The sequence below is a fragment of the Urocitellus parryii genome, chromosome 14 (genome assembly GCF_045843805.1).
Source record: "Urocitellus parryii isolate mUroPar1 chromosome 14, mUroPar1.hap1, whole genome shotgun sequence".
Classification (NCBI taxonomy): Eukaryota; Metazoa; Chordata; class Mammalia; order Rodentia; family Sciuridae; genus Urocitellus; species Urocitellus parryii.
The window spans coordinates 16150891-16172553 of record NC_135544.1 but is presented as its reverse complement, the minus strand read 5'-3'; the positions used below and the strand labels follow the sequence as shown (position 1 = coordinate 16172553).

Below are 21663 nucleotides of genomic sequence, written 5' to 3'. Positions count from 1 at the left end.
GCTGCCTCTAATGTGTGAGTATAACAGTGTTAGGGTCTGTAAACAAGTCAGGATGGCGCCTGGCATTTTGCCAGAGGGAGTGGTTTGTGAAGTAACGCCAGCGAGCCATTAAGTGTGGAGATTCCTTATTGGTTGACTGCTGTATCTAGTTTATGTTAATTAAGATAAGCTGTGTGGAATGTATATATTCCCCTCCTGTCCTAAAATAAACGGCTCCCACTCCTGCTGTATCAGTCTTCACAAATTGCTCATCATCCCCCGGTTATTTTGCTGCAGCCGGACTGTGGCATAACAGGAAATCAAAAGAAGACTTAAAGGGCTGGGAATATAGCTCAGTTGGTAGAGTGCTTGCCTCACATGCAGAAGGCCCTGGGTTCAATCCCCAGTGTAAAAAAAAAAAAATGAAACTTTTTTTTTTTTAACCTTTTCAACCCAGTGCTGATAATTCAAGAACTGCTTCCCAGCCTGGCCCCAAGCAGCAGCAAATCATCCTGCTGTGAATCAGAGCCACCAGTCATGGGATAAAAGAAAAAAAAATCCTAGGAAAGTTGCCTGGTCTGTAGAGAAATGGGCATTAAGTACCTGGCTTCTGCCCTGCTTTCTAGGCCCTCTGCCTATGGGAATAAAATCAGAGTTTGAGAACAGGGCTCAGTTTGCCACTTCTACAGACAAATGAAATCTATGTGGGCTGTAAGATTCACTGATTTTCTTTCCAGGTTCTTGTCTCATAAGTTCAAAGAATGAAAGCCCGATGGTGACAGAGTATAAAAATTAAAGAAATAAAATTAGTTTTGAATAAAAGGAAAAAAGATGGAACTCCCTATGATATGAGGGTGAAACTGGTGGAAAGCTTTTCCACTTGAGTATACTAGTCTGGGGACTTAAGTTTTCTGGATAAAGGCACTGACCAGAGTCCGAAGCGTTGGGGCTAATTGTTGGAATCTATGCTGTACAGAATTGGGAATGTACCAAGGCTACTGGTGGCTTGACCCATGATTTTCTATTTGGCTGTGCGCTTTTAGTTCTTAAGTCTGAATTTTTTGTAACCTCCATTTGGGTCCAGCCACATTTCCATTATTCCGCCACTCTGGGACAAAGGAGTGGATTAGAATGCTTAACCTCACAGGGTTGCCTTTAAATTAGGGGAAAAACTTATTTGGGACTATTATCCTCATCATCTGATTAACTAGCCTATCTTTGGGGTGGAGTGGGGTGGGGTGGGGATAAAAACTGCCAGTCACAAAGAATAAGGCAATGGGTTCCAGTAATATTAAGTTATACCTTGGGACAAAATAGTCTCCCCTTTTAAAATCTGACATGATGCCCCATTTGGCCAGCAGACATTTCTTGTTGCAGTGCTGCCTGTTGCCCACAGACCTAAAATACTAGGGCCTCCCAGAGTCCCTGTGTGTGCAAGAGCCTATGTCTGGGTCCTGCAGAGAGAGTTACCTAACAATCTCTATATGGTTAATGTGACCTTCATTGGACAGAGTGTCCTAGATACACATGTATATAAAGAGTGAGTCTCTGGGTATAATTAACAGTGGGGAACTCAACTTAACCTTGATGGCATTATGATGATGAGCAGGGAGACTGGTCGAACAATAATACCCTGTGCTCCAACCCCTCGAGTGCAAACTGGAAGGAAAAAAAGATTAAAGCACAGTTTTTTTCTTTTCTTTTATTTCATTTTCTCTTTTTGGTATATGCCAGGCTGTGATCCCTCTCCCGGGATAAAATTTGCTGCATAAATTAAATGTACAGATAACATTCTCACCCAAAACCCAACAATTTCATTTGCAAGTGCCTACCAGGAAAGAAAAACAGCCTGCTCTGCTGGAGGTCTACTAGAAGTCAGTAAGGTCTTTTAAACCAAAAAGACCCTGAGAAAGGTGATCAATGTTATGTTAACCAAGATTTTATTTTAGAAGGAATTAACTTGCACTGGTGATGGGTGGGGAGAATGGAGGTGGCAGAGAATAGCCCCTTAAAAAAGAGGCATTAATGGGGATTTATCCTCTTTTGGACAGTTGTTTAAAATGTGAATTGAGTCAGTTTTGCCAGATATCCTACTGTGCCTATTCTGCCTGTTAAAAAAACCTCACACTGATGAGTATCAACTGGTACAAGACTTGAGAGCTGTCTAAACACTTGGAAAACATGGTTGAAATATAAATATTAGGCAAACATGTGTGGCCAATTTCTTTCACAGAAAGTTTTTAATGATTTCATAATATTTCTTTTAGATATTATGCTTTACATATACTTAATTTATCCATTGTCAAAAATTTAATATTATCTTTTCAATGTTGTAAATAAAAACACTGCATTCAATGGATACTTTCATGTTCAAAAACTTAATAAACATTCATTTTGTGACTGCCTTGGACCACTCTTCTCTACACTGGTGATATAGCAGGAAAAAAATAATGACAAGAAAAAAATCCCTGCTGTTTTTCAAAAAAAATTAATTTATTTTAATTAGGTATACATGACAGCAAAAATCCCTGCTCTTATGGTACTTATACTTCTAGTGAGGACTATAAACAATGATAAATGAGAAACATGTAATATTTATTGAATATTAGATAGTGATAAATGCTAAGGATAAAAAAGTAGAGAAGAAAAACAGAAAGGGTAAAGGTGGGTTACTATTGACAATTCATGGGGCAGACCATTCCTGGCACAAGTCCAAAGATACTGAGAAAAAGTCTAGTGGGTTTATGAAACTCGGAGATAAATGTGATTGGAGTGGAGTGGTTGAATGAGAAGGTCAGAGGAGATGAGGTCTCAGACACATAGGGCCTTATAGAACTTTGGCTTTTGTTCTTCCGTGAGATGTGAAGTCATTATAGTATTCTACTAGCAGAGTGACAGAACTTACGTAGGCTTTAACAGCTCACTAGGACTTCTGTATTGAAAATGAACTATCAGTCAGTTTGAAATACAGTAATGTAGTAGGGAAAGGTAAATAATTAACTACTTAAAGCCAAGCAAAAGATGTGTGTGAGTAACAAATATAGATTCAAAATGTAGTAGCATAAAGTGTAGGAAGAGATACACTGTTGAAGGTTCTCATGCTGTACTCAAATAGATATAGAATCACTTGAAAGTATATTGTTATAAGTTACATATGTATAATATGAACCTAAACTAAAGTAATACAACAGTCACTAAAATAATGAAAGAATTGTAACAAAAAGTCACCAAAGGGTATAAAATGGAATGCCAAAAAATACTCAATTATTCCAAAAGAACAGAGAAAAAGAAAACAATGAAAAGACAAATAGCAAGATGGTGGTTTAAACCTAACCATATCAATAATTGTATTAAATAAAAATAGCATAAACACGTGATTAAAAGGCAGATATAAGGTTAAAAAAACTATATGCTTCCCACAAGAAATTTGCTTTAAATGCAAAAACACTAGTAAGTTAAAAGTAGAAAGGTAAACAAAAATACTATATATATATATATATATATATATATATATATATATATATATATATAAAACATATTAACACCAATAAAAGACGTTGGAGATTTGGAGACAATTATGCTAAGTGAAATTCCCAAAAAACCAAAAGTTGAATGTTCTCTCTGATATGCGGATGCTAACACAAGGTGGCGGGAGGGGGTGGGGGTGGAGGCAGAAAAGAAGTTCATTGGATTAGGCAAAAGGGAATGATGGGAAGGTGGAGAATAGGAATAGGAAAGACAGTGGAATGAATCAGACACAACTTTCCTATATTCATAGATGAATACACCACCAGTAAAACTCCACATCATTTATAACCACCCAAATGCGATCCCAATTTGAATAAGTTATACTCCATGTATGTATAATATGTTAAGATACACTCTACTGTCATATATATCTAAAAAAAAGAGAGAAAAAAGAAAGTTGGAGTATCTGTAATAATAATGAAGTAGATATCATTATTACCCCACTATGAATCAGCCTCCTTATATCAGAGAAAACATTTGGCATTTGTTTTTTGGGGATTGGCTAACTTCACTCAGCATTATAGTCTCCAGCTCCATCCATTTACCTGCAAATGCCATAATTTTATTCTCTTTTACTGCTGAGTAATATTCCATTGTGTATGTATGCAATATTTTCTTTATCCATTCATCTACTGAAGGACATCTAGGTTAGTTCCACAGTTTAGCTATTGTGAATTGTGCTGCAATAAACATTGACGTGGCTGTGTCTCTATAGTATGCTGTTTTTAAGGCCTTTGGATATAGACCGAGGAAAGGGATAGCTGGGTCAAAACGTGATTCCATTCCCAATTTTCCAAGGAATCTCCATACCACTTTCCATATTGACTGTACCAATTTGCAGTCCCACCAACAATGTGTGTGAGTGTGCCTTTTTTCCCACATCCTCGCCAACACTTATTGTTATTTGTATTTTTTTTAATATTTATTTTTTAGTTTTCGGCGGACACAACATCTTTGTATGTGGTGCTGAGGATTGAACCCAGGCCGCACGCATGCCAGGTGAGCACGCTACCGCTTGAGCCACATCCCCAGCCCTTGTTTGTATTCTTAATAGCTGCCATTCTGACTGGAATGAGATGAAATCTTAGAGTAGTTTTGATTTGCATTTCTCTAATTGTTAGAGATGTTGAGCATTTTTTCATATATTTGTTGATTGTATGTCATCTTCTGAGAATTGTCTGTTCAGTTCCTTAGCTCATTTATTGATTGGGTTTATTTATTTATTTATTTAACTTTAACTTTCTGAGTTCTTTATATACCCTAGAGATTAGTGTTGGGGGCCCAGACCTTAAAGGTAGCCACAATGGCTGAAAATGGTGATAATGGAAAAATGGCTGTTCTGGAGCCAAAATCTGTCATCAAACCAACGTAAAACTACCTAACAACAAATTTTAATGTAATAGTGGAAGTACTGAGCAAATCTAAGGCAGAACTTATAGAAATCAGTGAAGACAAAACTAAGATCAGAAGATGGCCAAGCAAACCTCTCCCAGAAGTGACCAATGAGTATAAAAATGGTGTAGAAAACAGATATTTTATATTAAGGCTTCCCAACTGATGCAACTCTTGTTGACATAAGAGTGGCTAGAAAATAAAGGTCAAGTACTGAATATTCAGATGACAAGAACATTGTACAAAGCATTTAAGGAATCAATATTTGCTGTGTAGCCATGCACAGTGGCGCACACCTGTAATCCCAGCAGCTCCAGAGGCTGAGACAGGAGGATTGCAAGCTCAAAGCTAGACTCGGCAACAGGGAGGCGATGAGCAACTCAGTGAGACCTTGTTTCTAAATAAAATACAAAATACGGTTGGGGATGTGGCTCAGTGGTTGAATGTCCCCGAGTTCAATCCCCCATACCCTCACCCCCGCAATTTTTTTTTTTTTGCTGTGTTTGAGAGCATTGACTCTGCTAAGAAGTTGGTGGGGACCCCTGAACAAAAGTTCAAAGACACAGATCTGCTAATATTTTTTAAGGAAGATGACTTTGCCAAAAATAAAAAAATAAAAAAAGAAAGCAAGCAATATAAAGTGGAAGCTAAGTTAAGAGATAAACAAGAGCAAGAAGAAAAACAAAAGTTAGCAGAAGATGCTGAAATGAAAACTTTAGAAGACGACATCGGATGTTTGTTGAAATTTTTGGGTGACTTAGATGATCAGACCTGTAGAAAAGATCTGCACATCCTTTTTCAAATCATGGTGAAATAAAATGAATAGAATTTGTCAGAGGAGCAAAAGAGGGAATTATTCTCTTAAAAGAAAAAGCCAAGGAAGCACTGGATAAAGCCAAAGACGCACACAATGTTAAGTTACAATTAAGGAACAAAGAAGTGACTTGGGAAGTACTAGGAGAGGTGGGAAAAGCTCCTTTGAAAAAAATCATATAAGGCCAACAAGAATCCCTAAAAAAATGGAAGTCAGAAGGTTACAGATTTAAAGGAAAAAAGGTCGCAGATTTAAAGGGTAATAAAGCTGCCCAGCCTGGGTCTAAAGGAAAAGTACAGTTTCAGGGCAAGAAAACAAAATTTGATAGTGGTCATGATCATGATGAAAATGGTGCTGCAGGAACAGTGAAAAGAGCAAGAGAAGAAACAAAGAAGCAACAGAAAATGGTGCCGGAGACCAGTAGTTTATTACATTATTTATTACATTAAAAAAAAAACAAACCCACAACTCATTGTAGTTAGGTTTTAGGCTGCTTTTTGTCTTTGGAGGGTTTTAAAAAGAAAACCAAATTAGGTCCACTTCAATATCTACCTGTAAAAAAGGGAAAAAAATTTTGTTGTTTAACTTGTCTCTTTTTCTGTTATCAAAATGAGGGTTATTGTTGTTGTTTTTAATATATAGTTCTGTTTGTGTTCAGAGGATTCAAATATCAAAAGGAAGATTCTTCCACTAAATTGCCTTTGTAATATGAAAATGTTCTAGTACAAACTAATAAAATATATACTATATAAAAAAGAAAAGAAAAACTTGTAGTATGATTTCTATGTAGTTACCCACCACAGGTTTTATTCATGCTGGTTATGTACATGATTGTTCTATACCACAAGGAATGTGCTCAGCATAGTGATTAGAAAATGGGGAAATATTTTTCCTTCAAAAGTACAGTTTTTATATGAGAAATTTCCCTTCCTTTTGCATCCAGAGTGGTCGCTGTGGTAAGTTGGTCATTCTTTCACTGAAAAGTGTGAGTATATTCTGTCAGCCCTTTGATCTGATCTTGTAAAAGTTTAGACCAACTTGTGGAACTTCAAAGGTAGGTCATAAGAAGTCTAAAAATGGGGCTGGAGATGTAGCTCAGTTAGTAGAGTGTCTGCCGCACATGCACAAGACCCTTGGTTCAATCAGCACCACACACACAAAAAGTCTAGACTCATCATTCATCTGGATCTCTCAGAACTTATTGCTGAGGCAGAAGATAGCTGCAAGTAATAAATTTGCCTAATATGAGATGACTTCTTCCCCCTTTTCCCACATTCTTTTTTTTTTGAGTATTCAGGATGGAATCCAGGACCTCAGAACATGCTAGGTAAGCTCCCCTTGTCCATTTCTTTCCTTACCACATTCCTTATCTTTAATCTTTAGGTGAGAATCAAAGCAGAGTGACCTTGGTTGTAAAGTAAGAGTGTCATAAAACATCTGAAGAAATCCATCTGCATAGTGGACATGCAACCTACCCCATGTATTTTCCTTGCTTGTAGGTACAGTGCAGCTCTCTTCTGTCCTGGCCTGTTGCTATAAGGTACATGTAAGTAATAAAACACTGCAAACCTCTCTCTTGAGTCCTCCAAGTTCTTTCTTTGGGATCAATAAACAGCATGTTTGAGGCGTTTGCAGCCCTGGGTATACACATGAGCACTCAGGCACCTAACCACATCACTAGCCCTAAGACCTTATCTTGTGAGAAAATCTAATTGTCAGGAGGTTGTGCAAAGAGCTGCCTGATCAGCCTTTAGGTATGCCAGACAATACTTCCTCCAGTGATTTTAGCCTGAGACTCACAGGGGACAGATGAATGTTAGTGGTGGGAATGCAAGGCTAAGGGAATAGTATTATAAACTGAACCTACTGTGTTGACCTTCACACACTTTCTTCTCAAAGAAGCAATTTACCTGCAGCCCTGCTGACTTAAGTGTACAGGATGTTACATTCCTCAGTAAACTACCTGTTATCTGCAGGAGAAATATAGGCCCAAAATAGTGTTGATAAGAGGAACACAAGTTATCCTGCAGAGGTGGACTTTTGTGGCACTTACCTAGACCAGATCTTGGAACTCAGAGAGATAAGGATAATTCCCCCAACCCTAAAACTCCAAGAACAGATTCCAATTAGAACCAGTCAGCATGGGCCAAAGTGATTTAGAGTGGTCATGGCAGTGGGGGCTTGAAAGTCTGATGTTGTCCTGCCGTCAATCAAAAAGTCAAGAGGTAAACCTGGGAGGGACTCTCTGGAAATTTCCCTGGTACTCCCAATAAAACTGTAAGGCAGGGTTTGGGGATTTAGCTCATTAGCAGAGTGCTTGTCTCACATGCAAGGCCCTGAGTTTAGCTCTCAGCCCTGAAATGAAACAAAAAAAACTGGAGGGCAGAAGAGGCACTCCGTACCTCTCCATTCTGAGAGAATACATTCTTTCCCTTGAGAGTGTTCCCTTTCCCCTTTCCTATCCCTTCCAATAAACTCATGCCTGTTACTCTAAGCAACATGATTGAAATCTGGGTTTGAAAGTGGCGGGGAGGGGTGGGGGGAAGAGGTGTTTCATGTTGTCTGTTTACCAGAAGGCCCTGACCTGTAACAAGACATCATCTAACCACACCTGAATAGAAAAGAGTTGAGCCTGCCTCCAGGCCTTTGAGAGATAATGTATCATTGTAGGAAGCCACTGAATTTCAGAATGGTTTGTGATACAGTAATAGATAAATAGAATAGCAGCATAAATGTACTCAAAGCACACCAGGCATCTGGCTGGGTGATGCCTCTCTATTTGGGAACTTTAAATGCTAATAACCTTCTATGATAAGAAGTGAAGAAAACTCACATTTATTTTTCTAACATTAAAATGTGCCCTATTTTGGCTATATGCATAGTAGTTTGTCTTGATGCTAACTTCATTTTGGAATTACTTAGCTCATTGTTTTATTAATGTAAATGTAATCAATTTCCATCCTGCTACCACTACTTTACATAACATTGAAGATGCCAGATTTCAATAATGTTTAGGATAAAGAGATGGAGAAGAGTATACAAAGTCAGTAAAGAGGGTATTTATTACCTAAATAGGATGTTTCAACAAGGCTTTAAGTGGTGAAGTTAAATTGTCATGAAAAAATGTTGTACTGTCTGTGGTAAAATTGATCATGTTAACATAACCCTAAAAGGGAAGAAGCTACGTTTAACTTTTATCGGTAAGAACTCTGGCTAGTTAGCTCAGATCATTAAGTAGCAGACTAAACACAAAATCTATTACAGTTATTAGGGAAAAAACTCAAGGAATATTCCTGATTTACAATAAGATCAGTGACATAATCCTTAGATCGATAAGATACTTTACCAAGAGCAGAAAAAAAAAAGGCTGAATTTTTATACAAGTCTTTATTTACAACTTGTTTAACAACTGTACACTTTTTGCAGCCTTGAAAACATTTTTTGTACTGAATGGGAAAATATAGTTTGACCAAATCTTAACTTTATTCTCCATATACATATACATATATTATATGCATATATATAAACACATACATATAATTAATACCATAACAAGTTGGCAGTTGTATAATTAAAATGAGTGATACCAAAAGGAAATATACGATTTCAAAAACACTAAAATCCATCTTCTGATGGTTTCTTTGACTTTGTTTTGTTTTAGTTAAAATTTCTTACTGAAGCTTTCTAACAAGTCATTCACCTCAGAAAAACATTGAGAAAATCCACCAATTTCAACACATAGGAAGTTGTTGGTAAACTTGGTAAATAGGTGGAAATGCTTGGACATCATTATGTACAATTACAACGTTATTCAATCTGTATTATACTTTCATTTGTGGAATGAGAAATTTAGATTTCTATGTAGGCATTGTTTTTGGATTATAATAACAAAGAATAAAATTGTGAAATTGTAAATTCAATAGTTAACCAAAATAAGAATTTACCTAGCAATACTCTTTTTGCAAAGGCTAAAATGCAAGGTGGAAGCTACAATATTAAATATGAAACTAACAATTCATAGATCAAAAATACTTAACACATGAGTATAAGGCTTTAGAGCTGGCAATGTAATCAATACAACTCCAACTCCAATTTACTAAGTTGTTTTCTAGCTCATCTGAAACATTTTAAAAAATACAACTGGGGGGAAAAAAACCTCTTTTTATTCCCAAAGTTTTAGTATTTTTATATATTCAATTTACTAATCAAAATAAGGCAAAATATTAATATGTTTGAGTTTTACCATTCATAGATAAACAAAAATTCAGTTTGGTAGACAACTGTCAAACATGATAACTGCAAAACAAGATAAATCTAGAAATTATTTTCTGGAGTTCAAAGCATTATGAATTATACAGAACCTGTAAACAGCAGTGACATTTTAGTGCATTTGAATCATAAGTAAATAAGGCTATTAAAAAATAAGACTACTGTAAAAAAAAAATTAAAAGGTCCCAAATCATTTTTTGGCATTTGTGTACAGTCATTTCCTGTATCTATACTACAATGTTATTCCATATTTCAAGCATATTGAAAATTTCCCTTAACTAACATGAGTCTTTGTAGAACACATCCTGAGTCAGGCCACCAAAAAAATAAAACAAACACACCATTTAATCATCTGTATGTGAACTACAGAAAGAATTTTATCTTGCTTGGAATCTGACATTATGGGATCAATTATTTTGCCTCATTACAAAACTTTAAAAAGAATGAGGAAAGCATCTCAAAACTTCCTAACAGGATATTTAAAAAAAAAATATTTATTTATTTATTTATTTATTTATTTATTTATTTTTTAGGTGGACACGATATCTTTATGTGGTGCTGAGAATCGAACCCAGTGCCCCATGCATGCTAGGTGAGCGCGCTACTACTAGAGCCACATCCCAAGCCCCCTAACAGGATATTAACTAAACACCAAGCCCACTCAAAAAAAATATGATTGGGAGAATGCTTACCTAGCATGCTCTTGAGGCCTGGGTTTATTCCCAGCACCTTTAAAAAAAAAATTGAACAAATCTCTTATTTTCATTTAAAAAATTCAAAGCTATGTCAGAACAGATACTTTTAGCTACATTAAGCACTTTAGTAACAGGCCAAGTAAACTAATAAATATTTAAAAAGTGTTTTAATTAGCTAAGTTACATCCTGTAACAGTAAATGTTTACTTCACAAAGAATACTTAATTTGATTCATAATACCAGTTAATAAGAGCAGGAAGCTAAGAAGAAAAAAACAATTATTTTAATCTCAATATACCTTTGAGTGGGAAGAGTTAAATGGGAATTTAAGGAGATGGTTAGAGGGGCAGAAACAAACTGTTGATAACTACTAGATCTATATAGATTTTAAAATAACACAAGGAGAATATAATGAAGTTTATCAATTTTTCCTTGAATATAAAGCATTCATATCAGTTTCTGCTTGAAGGACAACTATGCATCAGTTTACAAAGGAAGGTGAAAAAAACCTGAAGATATTAAGAAATGATTCATGAAATGATTTAATTATTCATTTGGAAAAATAAAGTGCTCAGAATGTTTTTGAAAAATAATATATTGAAAATAGCTTAAAATAATGGGGTATTGATTTTTCAAGACTGTTAGAAAACATTTATCTCATTTAAAAACCAGACAAAACAAAATTGAATGTTCTTATGAGCAAATCTCCCTATTCTTTGGCAGTAATCATGTATCAATATTTACGTAATAAATATTTCAGTACTTTGGACTATGATTTGTATACTAATATATTTATGTTCCAAATAGAAAAGGTCCTAAAAGAGTTGGCTCCTAAAAGAAACCCTCAATAGACTAAGCTGAAAATTTTGCCAAATTCGAACTTGAAAAAACAGCCAAGTTAAAAAAAACAAGTTACAGCTGAACATCCTTAGATTTTTAGCATGTGCTTTTTCCCATTACCCTACTATTTTTCAGATTCTCTGAACTGACAGTTCCTAAAAAGTGGCTTCCTTTCTCCTGCCTTTGGGTATCTGAAATTATGCAAAAACTATTAAATTTATGGAGAGAAAGTAGATTTGTATTAGGAGACAGTTCCCCCACTCCAAAAAAAAAAGTGGGGGGAAAAAGGGGGAAGAGATTATATATATATATATATATATATATATATATATATATATATATATATATATATATATATATTTGTTTGTTTGTTTGTTTGGGGGGAGTACTAGGGATTTAACCTAGGGGTGCTTTATCACTGAGCTATACTTCTAGTCCTTTGTATTTTTTGTTTTGAGATGGGGCTTCATTAGGCTGCTGAGGCTGGCCTTGAACTTGTGATCCTCTTGTCTCAGCTCCCAAACTGCTGGGAGTACTGTACCCCGCAAGTAAGTCTTCTGATTAACCAGAAGACTATTTAGTTTTATTAATATAACTCCAGAAAACAAAGTTTCAAGTGTGTTTGCATTTAAGATGATTTGATTTTAGGCTATTATAAAAGAGGCTTTTTAATATGACATATAAAAAGTAATCCATGCCAGTAACTCAACCCAGCTGCAAACATATTTCTAGACTTAGAACTTCAGATTCCTAAGATATTAACAGAAATGTCACAGAAAAGTAGAAGGGAAGAGGGCAAATAATTTTATCTAATATTAGTAAAGTGCTGTAAAGTATAAATAATACATAAATGATCAGAATAATAGTAAATAATATTAAGACACTTGTCTCTAACACTGACATACATAAAATAAACACAATATAGAATGCATATACAGTAATGAGTGTCCATAGGTTGACAAACACATCAAAAACAAACATGGTTTTCATTAATTTTACAACACATCTGCTAAACTAATTTCTTTTGTTAATTCAGAGCTCTCTCAAATGATAAAGCCTGTTCATAAGTTTCCTGTATGTCTACACAAAAGCTTCAGCATGCTTTGGTAGTATTTTTTTTCTCATTTTGAGTTTGTTCTCATGATATTTAATTTTTTTTTAAGCTCCAAGTAGATGTAATACAGGATTTGATTGCCCCATGTGCCTAAAACTTTGAGGCTGTGGACTTTATTCTCAGACCTTAAACACCTGATTTTAAACATGGGGGTTTGTATCAGACATATAAAGGCTCATTTTGAATGTTTTCAAAAATGTCTACTTTGGCCTTTATTTAATTAAGCATCATCTTTTGTGGGACTACTATGTCTAATTTAAGGGGAATATAACATTAAACCTCTGGCTTGTAAACTAGAAAAAAATGTCAACGGCAGATCTAGATAACTGTTGGGAAAGTGATCATAATTTTCACTCACCACAGATCTTTTTCTCATCTCATGAAATTATACTATTTTTTAAAAACAATCTAAAAGAGCTATCTTAGATTTAGTAATGGCTTAATGGTCTCAAAATGAGAATAAATATTTCCCCCTCCATGAATAATAAAAATATATTATATGCCTTGTTAATACCTGATGAAGGGAAGGACGATCAGAAATCAAATTAATTTTTGTTTACACTTTTATCAAATGAATACATAATAAAGACAGATTTTACGTAAACTATTACTGCAGGAACATTTGTTAAGATAGTGTAAATTTTTACTGTATTAGTACTTATATCTGCCTAGATGTTTGTTATTAGTTGGGCCATTCCTTATCCCAATATCCATTCTACTTTCTAGAATGGATTTCCTTAAAAATCTTGTTACTTCTGTTTTATCTTTATTATCACATACATACTACATGCAAACTTAACTTCACAGAACATTAGAAAATATGAGAAAACACAACAGAAAAATAGTGAAGAGACAGCAAATAATTCCTGATATCTTCCTAAGACAGACGTTTCTATCTTGGGAAGCATTTTATGGACTCCCCACAATTTCTAAAACTCAGATACTTATCATAATTAGGTTCATGCCTCTTGTTCCTCAAAATAATGTCCCTTCTCTATTCATTCAGTGCAATGGGGGAAAATCCAAGGATATTCATGTTCAAAGACAACATTAAATATAGATTTTATGAGTTTTTCTATTCATAAAGACAATACATGTGAACTGGATTAATGAAAGGTGTTTTTTTAAAAATATTTATTTTCTAGTTGTAGGTGGACACAATATCTCTATTTCATTTTTATGTAGTGTTGAGGATCGAACCCAGGGCCTTATGCATGCTAGGTCAGCACTCTACCACTGAGCCACAAGCCCAGCCCTAATGAAAGGTTTTTGAAGAATAATTAGTAGGTAGTCCAAAATAAGGAGAAAATTTAAAAAAAGAAAAAAAAGGGTGGGGAGATTCCATCAAAACAGAAGATCAATGCAGTAGAGGAAGGAGATTGACGGGGAGAGAGGAAGGATGAGAGAAGGGAAGAACAGTGGAGTGAATGTGACTTATCTTTTCTATTACATATATGATTATACACAGTGCATCTCACCTTTATGTACATCCACAAGGCACTAATTAAAAAAAAAACACAAGTAAATAACAGAAGGATCAGCAGAATAGAGGGAAGGGAATGGGGAGGGGAAAAAGGGAGGAAAAGCAGAAGTGCTGAAGACTGAATTAGAGCAAATTATATTCCATGCTTTTTTAATCACGCCAAAAATGAATCCTAATGTTATGAACAGCTAAAAAGAACTAATAAAAAAGAACAATCAGTATTTACTTCCAAGAACATAATCAATGATTTATAGGAAATAGAAGCCATCATATTTGTTCTGTCCTTCATTTTATAAAAAGGATGCTACATAGTAATACTTTTATACTTTGGGGGAATAAAGAGGGGTAGAAATTAGCTGTGTCAGTACCAAATTATTTTGTTCTCTATGCTTCTGAGAACTAAAGAGTATTTGTTGAAAACTTTAGAACATTATTATTACAAAATAGGACAATAAAACATCTTCAAATTTTTCAAAAGGGAACATATGCCAATTACTTAAATACTCATAGAAAGTAAAAAATCAGGTGACAGATACATTGAGAATAGCCTAATATAAAAAAATTGATGACATAGATACTCAAATCAGGGCTGAGGTTGTGGCTCAGTGGCAGAATGTTTGCCTGCCATGTTTGATGCCCTGGGTTCTATCCTCAGCACCACAGGTAAATAAAATAAAGATCCATTGGCAAGTGCAAAAATATGTATTTTAAAAAAAGATACTGAAGTTATCATAAAGAATAAACTCTGAAACCTCTTTCTAAATGTAATGAAATTGGACTGGCCAAGTATTAAAATAACCTGCCATTTTAACAGGACTATAGGAAAAGAGATCATCTGTATTTTTATTTTTAATTTTTGTGGTGCTGAGGATTGACGTAGGCAAGCTATCTACCCCAGATTACAACCTCATCTTTTAAAATTTTGGGACAGAATCTTACTAACTTGTCCAGGTAGGCCCTGAATTTGTGATCCTCTTGCCTTACCTCCTGTGTAGCTGGTATTACAGGCCTGAGCCACCATGCCTGGCAGAGATTTTCTTCACTGCATATTGAATGGAAAACTCTCTTAACTTTAATTTTTATTTTTAAAAAATATTTGTTTTTTAGTTGTAGTTGGACACAATATCTTTATTTTATTTATTAATTTTTATGTGGTGCTTAGGATCAAACCCAGGGCCTCGCACATGCTAGGAGAGAGCTCTACTGTTCAGCCACAATCCCAGCCCCTTCTTTTAACTTTTAAAAAGGAAAAAATTTAAAAATGATAAGATAATTTTCAAAGATTGTCTGATATTCCATTATATTTTGTTCAGTACATTCTTTCACTTTAGGATATCACAGAAATTTCATTGTTAAGAAGTACAAGGTTTGGGCTGGGATTGTGGCTCAGTGGTAGAGTGCTCGCCTAGCACATGTGAGGCCCCGGGTTCGATCCTCAGCACCACATAAAAATAAATAAAATAAAGATATTGTGTCCAACTACAACTAAAAAATATTAGAAAAAAAAGCACAAGGTTTGATGACCTTTTGAGACAAAAAAAAAAATTCCCTTTATATGCAAGGATAAAAAGTCAAAATAGGATGCTAAAGCATTTGCTTAACATGCACAAGGCCCTGGGTTCAACTCTCAGCACCACCAACGAACAAAAACTCAAAAATATTCTTCCATAGTTTAATGAGTAGACAACAAAAGACAGTTGATGTTAATGTTGATACACCCTCAGCAAAAAGCAATATGCTAGGAATTTTCCTCTCACTTTGCTCAAAGATGTTCTTGCCCACATGGCTGTAAACTAGTGGGGTTTCCACCAGCTGTGGCCAATCTTACATTTTCCAACTAGATGTCACTGTAACATTCCTGGAATATGAGATCTGGACAATTAAAGATGAAATGTAGAGAGTTCAGAGAATTTTTAGAAATTTAGGTTTTTGTTTTAAAGTTATTCTCATTGTTTACTTAGTTAACAAGACTAAACCAAATTATCACTGAAAAAAATGTGAGTAAAGTGGCTCATACATAAAATGTATCTTTTTTCAAATTTAACTCATCTTTTAACTTAACAATCTCTCACTACTGATCTATTTGCACAGCCTGGATTTTCATTTCTTTGTGAGAATGAAATATATAGATATTTATAACTGAATAACACTTAGCTTAATTTTGTACAATTAAACTTTAGTTATATTATCCAAACAATAAAATTTCAAGAAAATAAAAGACAACATTATTATAATTAAACATCTCATTAAGCCAATTTTGTCAGGCTATGATATCTAATAGAAATAATTCAATCTTGATAAATTTTGGAATTTGGGTCTTTAATTTAGGGACTTCTTTTCTGGTTATTATCAAGTAGTTAGACAAATGGTAAAAAGATAAGATCTAGTTTTTGAAAATTCTTTTAAAATATGTACAACTGTACTATTTACTCTCATTTCAGATGTGATCAAAGTATTACATTTACTGGATTTTTTTCCTATTATAAACTTCTCAAACACATTCTATGGAGCATAAATGCTAATATTCTTTATTTATTGACTTTCTGTTTTTTTAGAAGAAGCATAGAAAATAGACCTTTTAAGAATTCAGATGCTATGGTGACAGCTCAGACTAACCTAATGCAGTATCCCAGTGCTTCCTGCACTGCTGATGCCAGGAGGACCTCTACTATGCACAAACATGGGGGCTTCACAAAGCTACTGGATACAAGAAGCTTGTGAAAATAAAGCCCAGAATTACTCATACCTAGATCAAGCTGCTAATGTCTCTCTTTCATTTTTGTACCAGGGACTGAACCCAGGAGTGCTCAACCACTGGGCCATATCCCCAATCCTTTTCTTTTTTATTTGAGACAGGGTCTCACTAAGTTGCTGAGGCTGGCTTTGAATTCATGATCCTCCTCCCTCAGCATCCTGAGTCACTGGGATTACAACTGTGTGCCACTGTGCTCTCCTACTGTCTCTTAACATGTAGAAACACCATGCATCAACATGCACCCCCTGAGAAATTGATATTGACTTGAGAAATAGAAATGCCAGATCCTGTCCAAAACTGGACAAGAAATAAGGGTTGTTATTGTTACAGTTAATATTTATTATTAGCCTTCTGAAACCTAAAGTACATTCAGATACTATTTCTTATAAAAGACTATTATAACAGATGCTGAGGAAAATCAGAAGTAAAATTAAGGTTTGATGCCTTTCCAACCCCTTTAGAGAAAAATATCTGAGTAGGTGGGTGGGTAGGAAACCAGAGCGCTCACCTCACAGATAAAATTCACTTAATGACTAGTTGGGGTCTCATTTTCATCTGCTTTGTTATGCAAATAGCCCAATAATTTTAATTACCAACATTAGTGTTTATGTCCTATTTGTTTTTAATTTAATTTGTTTATTACAGAAATAATATACATTAAAAATTGATAAACTTATAAAAGCAATTTTAGCATATCTATAAGGGCTCCAAGTCAGTCTGTTTACTAGACCTAATTTGTTTTTAAAGGTGTTTGAGCTGGGTGGGGTGGTATATGCCTGTAAAGTCCAGTGACATGGGAGGCTGAGGCAGGAGGATCACAAGTGTAAGGTGAGTCTCAGAAACTCAGCAAGGCCCTAAGCAACTTAGTGAGACTGTCTCAGAATAAAAAACAAAAGAGCTGGAGATGCAGCTTAGTGGCAGGAGTTTCCTGAGTTCAATACTCAACACCACCCTCCCTCAAAAAAAAAAAAAAAAAGTTGAATTTTTATGTTATTTGTGAAATAAAGGTAGGGTTAAAAAACCATCTTAAGTAGTTTTTAATCTTCTGTTGTCAAAATCTGATATATTAGCAGCTGCACACACCTGTAGTATCAGCCACTTTCGAGGACGAGGCAGAAGGATTACTTGAGCCCAGGGGTTAGAGGCCCAGGGCGGTAACATAGCAAGACCCTATCTTTTAAAAAAAAATAAGGGCTTGATCCATTAACCAGGCTGCTTAGACTGAAATCCCTCAATGCATTCTATTCACATGGCTCTCTCCATTATTACTAATTCTTGCTGCTTTATGCTCTTCCTAGGTAGAAGCACTCAACTATGTTCAGACTTAGGAACATAATGTAAAAAACAACAACGAAAAGCCACTTCTGCACAATGCACAGTGTTGTTTCTGTATATGTCCTAATGTCTTTCTTCAAGAATAATTTTGGAACTAGGTCCTCTTTCTTTTAAAAGAGGAAGGGTTAAAAAACTAAAGACATGAATATAGTTTCTGAAGTCCTAACAAACTTGATTGAATGTTTCTTATTTGTACTTGATATACAGAATTAAATGAAACCTGAACTTCCAAATACAGAGTATATGAAATAATATCCTTCTATTAGGTGACCTGTCTAAAAACAAACAAACAAAAAAACCCTGATTTGAGAAATTTTTGCTTTTAAAAAATGTGCTATGGTGCAAAAAAAAAAAAAAAAAAAAAAAAAAAAAAAAAGGCTGGAGGGGAAGTCAAATACAATTTGGGACCAAATACTTATACAAGTTAATGTGGAAAAAGTTAAACAGAAGGCATTTCATTTTCAAATGAATGCTATCTTGCATTTATATAGCACCTTACAGAGATAAAAGTGCTTTACAATGATTACTTGACAGTCATTCATCAAGGTAAAAAAATGTGGTTTATAATGTAAGCACTTTGAGGCAACCAAATATCCAAGAAAACATATTCAGTAACAAATTCCTGGACTAGTAGTTAGATTTAAGAAAAAATGTAAAGAGACCTGTGATAATATTACATACAAGAAGTCACTTACTGATCTTAATGAATGGTATTTAAGATGTTAAGTATTAGAAATTATTGAGAAACATAAGAGTTTATATAAAGGAAGAAGTAACACAAACGAGGCACAAGTCAACAAACTGCCCAGAAGGTAAGGCTACGTATTACTTTTAAGTATATGAAAAATAAATCTTTTAGATATGGAGAGCAATTGAGAGTATAAAGTCAAGCAATGGTTAGAATCTGATCCTAAAATATTTCAAAGCAAGAAAAAAATAATATACTGCTGAATTTCTTTTCTTCTGTTAATCTCTCCCAAAATAACCTCACCAATGCATTCATTTCTGCCAGCAAAGAAGATAGCAGGAAATAATGAAATTTTTACATATTTAAAAATTGTCTCCAAATCTTAGAACAAATTCAATTTCCTATAAAACAATGTGAAAACTCATTTTTCTCTTTTAATTCTGCCAGGTGCCTCAAGTAAGATCTGATTAGCACCTCTGCCAATGTATAAGTCTTTGCAAAAAGTGCACTTGCCAACTATTTTGTGTAGTAAATATGCAAGTTATTTGAAGTGCATTTGGAAAACAATTGAAAACACAGATTAATACATCATAAAAAGATTAATTCCCTTTAAACAAAGACATTCTTATAAAGCATGGTAACACATAGGCACAATAAAGAATATAAATTGTATATCAATTATTGGAAGAAAATCTAATTCATACAAAGCCTACACCATTGGGGAAGAGGACATTTTCATACAAAGAAAAGAATTACACTATTATACAACACTTTTAATTGGACATTTATAAATTTTTGGCACATTAAAAGGAACTTAAAAGACTACCAAATAAAGGACAAAGAAACTAAAACAAAGATCTAAGAGAGGAAAAGTCCTCAAATGACAAACACTAAGTATTGACTTAGAAGGAAAACAAAAAGTAAGCTGGCTGAATTTCCTGAAATGTCGTTATATGTAACAGAAGTATGCTTTCAATGCAGGTTGCTTTTTATTTCTAATGATAAGACTTTTCTACCTTGCTGTGGCTGGTTGAACATGGCCTGGATAAGATCTTCTTGTGCTGGTTGCTTGTCTTTGCCTAGCTAGAAATGACTGCCCTGAACCTGTACTAGCTAGTCTATCTTCAGCCGCCTTTTTGTGCAGAGTCATTCCCTATAACATAAAAAAAAAAAAAACCATAATAATCAATGAAAAAATATTGGAATATACTCTCACATATACACAAAATTTCATCATGCAGAATTTATTACATTGCAATATAAAGAATTAGGAAGATTAATTTTACTCAGATTAAAAATCTCACAGAGGCATTTTAGTTCTCACAATTAAGTAGAAATCTTCTTTTGGAAAAATTAAGGCTTAATTTTCTGAATTTATAATTACCAAAACAATAGAGAAGACAAATTTTTGGAATATATTCCCCATATTCCCTTTCAAATTAGAGTGATTTTCCAAGAAAAAAAGTACAATTGATTAGAAGCAGTTGATTCACATCGGTTATGGAAATCACACAGCTTTTATAGAAAGGAAAAACATAGATGCACTTATGTCTTGAAATGGAAAGGCACACTAGGCATTATACATACCACCAAGCTGTTTTTCTTCACTTCAAAGCAGATGTGTATCCCCAAAACAAATTAAGAAAAGTTCCTGACAGCCAAAATAGAGGGCTCAACCAAGAGTAAGGGAGTTTCTCTTGAAGACAGAAGTATCACCTACTACTTTAGAGGAGAGAGAGAAGGCACAATCGCCTGGCTCAAAGCACCTTAAAAAGGAGGGAGGAGACCTCCAGAATGCTCCCATAATGAGAAATAATAACAATGATGATAATAGTACTACTTTACTAATGGCAGATCTTCATTAATAAAAATAGGAAAAAAGCAGTGTTGGTATAATTTTTATAAACTGACTATAATATGGACGTTTCACATGGGCCTGCAAACGTGAAAAACTTGGGATCTCTTCCTCCATTTTGCATCTGCCTCCTTTGCTTTGAATAAGTCCTCTTGGATTTCAGAAATGACAGGCATGATTAATAAACACCTTGTGATGAATCAAACTATCCCCCAGATAACAGCAACTTTCTTATTGCCACAAATAACGTCCCACCTGACCACTCCTGAGGTAATGATCAATCAGATCACCACTTCACCAAGACTACTTGTGGACTATGCATACTATTTGTCCTCTTGGTCTATATAGTTTAAAAGTTCAAGTCAGTACCCACCAAAGACAGAACTAGAAATATTTCCCTTATCTTCCTGGGCTTAAAGTTCCTTTCCTATTTTTCACTATTCTTTTTCCATTTGGTTAGGACCTTCAGAGTCAGGCCTCTGGCATAGGACTCTAATAACAAAATGAAGAACCCCAGCCAAAAAACCTTAAGAACAAAGAGCTGTTGGTTAATCTTACCAATGATTAGATATAGGAAAACTAATAGGAATAAGTAGTTTGACAACAAGGAAGAAATAACAATGCACAGAAGACAGAAGACTAGAAGATAAGTTTTCCTATTACTAGTTTAGCTTCTAGGAAAAATGCTGATTGTGGCTTTGCATTTTAAATATAATTTTAGTCTATGCTATATACCCAAACATACAGCACATTTTCCCATTGAAAGACACACACACACACACACACACACACACACACACACTCCACATTTTTAAACTCAACTTGAAATCAAAGCATTTAAAAATTTGAATAAAATTGACAAGATCTATTGACAATCTTTAATTGATTAATTTTGGCTACATATGCTTAGTTACAC

At 34.6% G+C, this 21663-nt stretch overlaps 1 protein-coding gene, 1 non-coding gene and 1 pseudogene across 3 annotated transcripts in view; 2 read left to right on the top strand and 1 right to left on the bottom strand.

The window, feature by feature from the left end:
* The first annotated feature begins 326 nt into the window (after positions 1-326).
* On the top strand, positions 327-394 carry Trnav-cac (transfer RNA valine (anticodon CAC)). The gene has a single exon. It is a non-coding gene; the product is annotated as a tRNA-Val (tRNA).
* Positions 395-4879: 4485 nt separating this feature from the next.
* LOC113175917 (lupus La protein homolog) lies at positions 4880-6162 on the top strand (annotated as a pseudogene).
* A 2979-nt stretch (positions 6163-9141) lies between these two features.
* The window catches only part of Hook3 (hook microtubule tethering protein 3), a 121724-nt gene continuing 109202 nt past the window's right edge, over positions 9142-21663 (bottom strand). Inside the window, exons 22-23 of one of the 2 annotated variants that reach the window (XM_026380274.2) lie at positions 19909-20045; positions 9142-10711 (exon numbers count right to left, since the gene is read on the bottom strand). In XM_026380274.2, coding sequence (XP_026236059.1) covers positions 10699-10711; positions 19909-20045 — 150 coding nt within the window. In that variant the 3' untranslated portion in view covers positions 9142-10698. Of the gene's footprint in view, positions 10712-18565; positions 20046-21663 lie in introns of those variants that run through there. The other variant, XM_026380276.2, reaches the window with a different exon arrangement.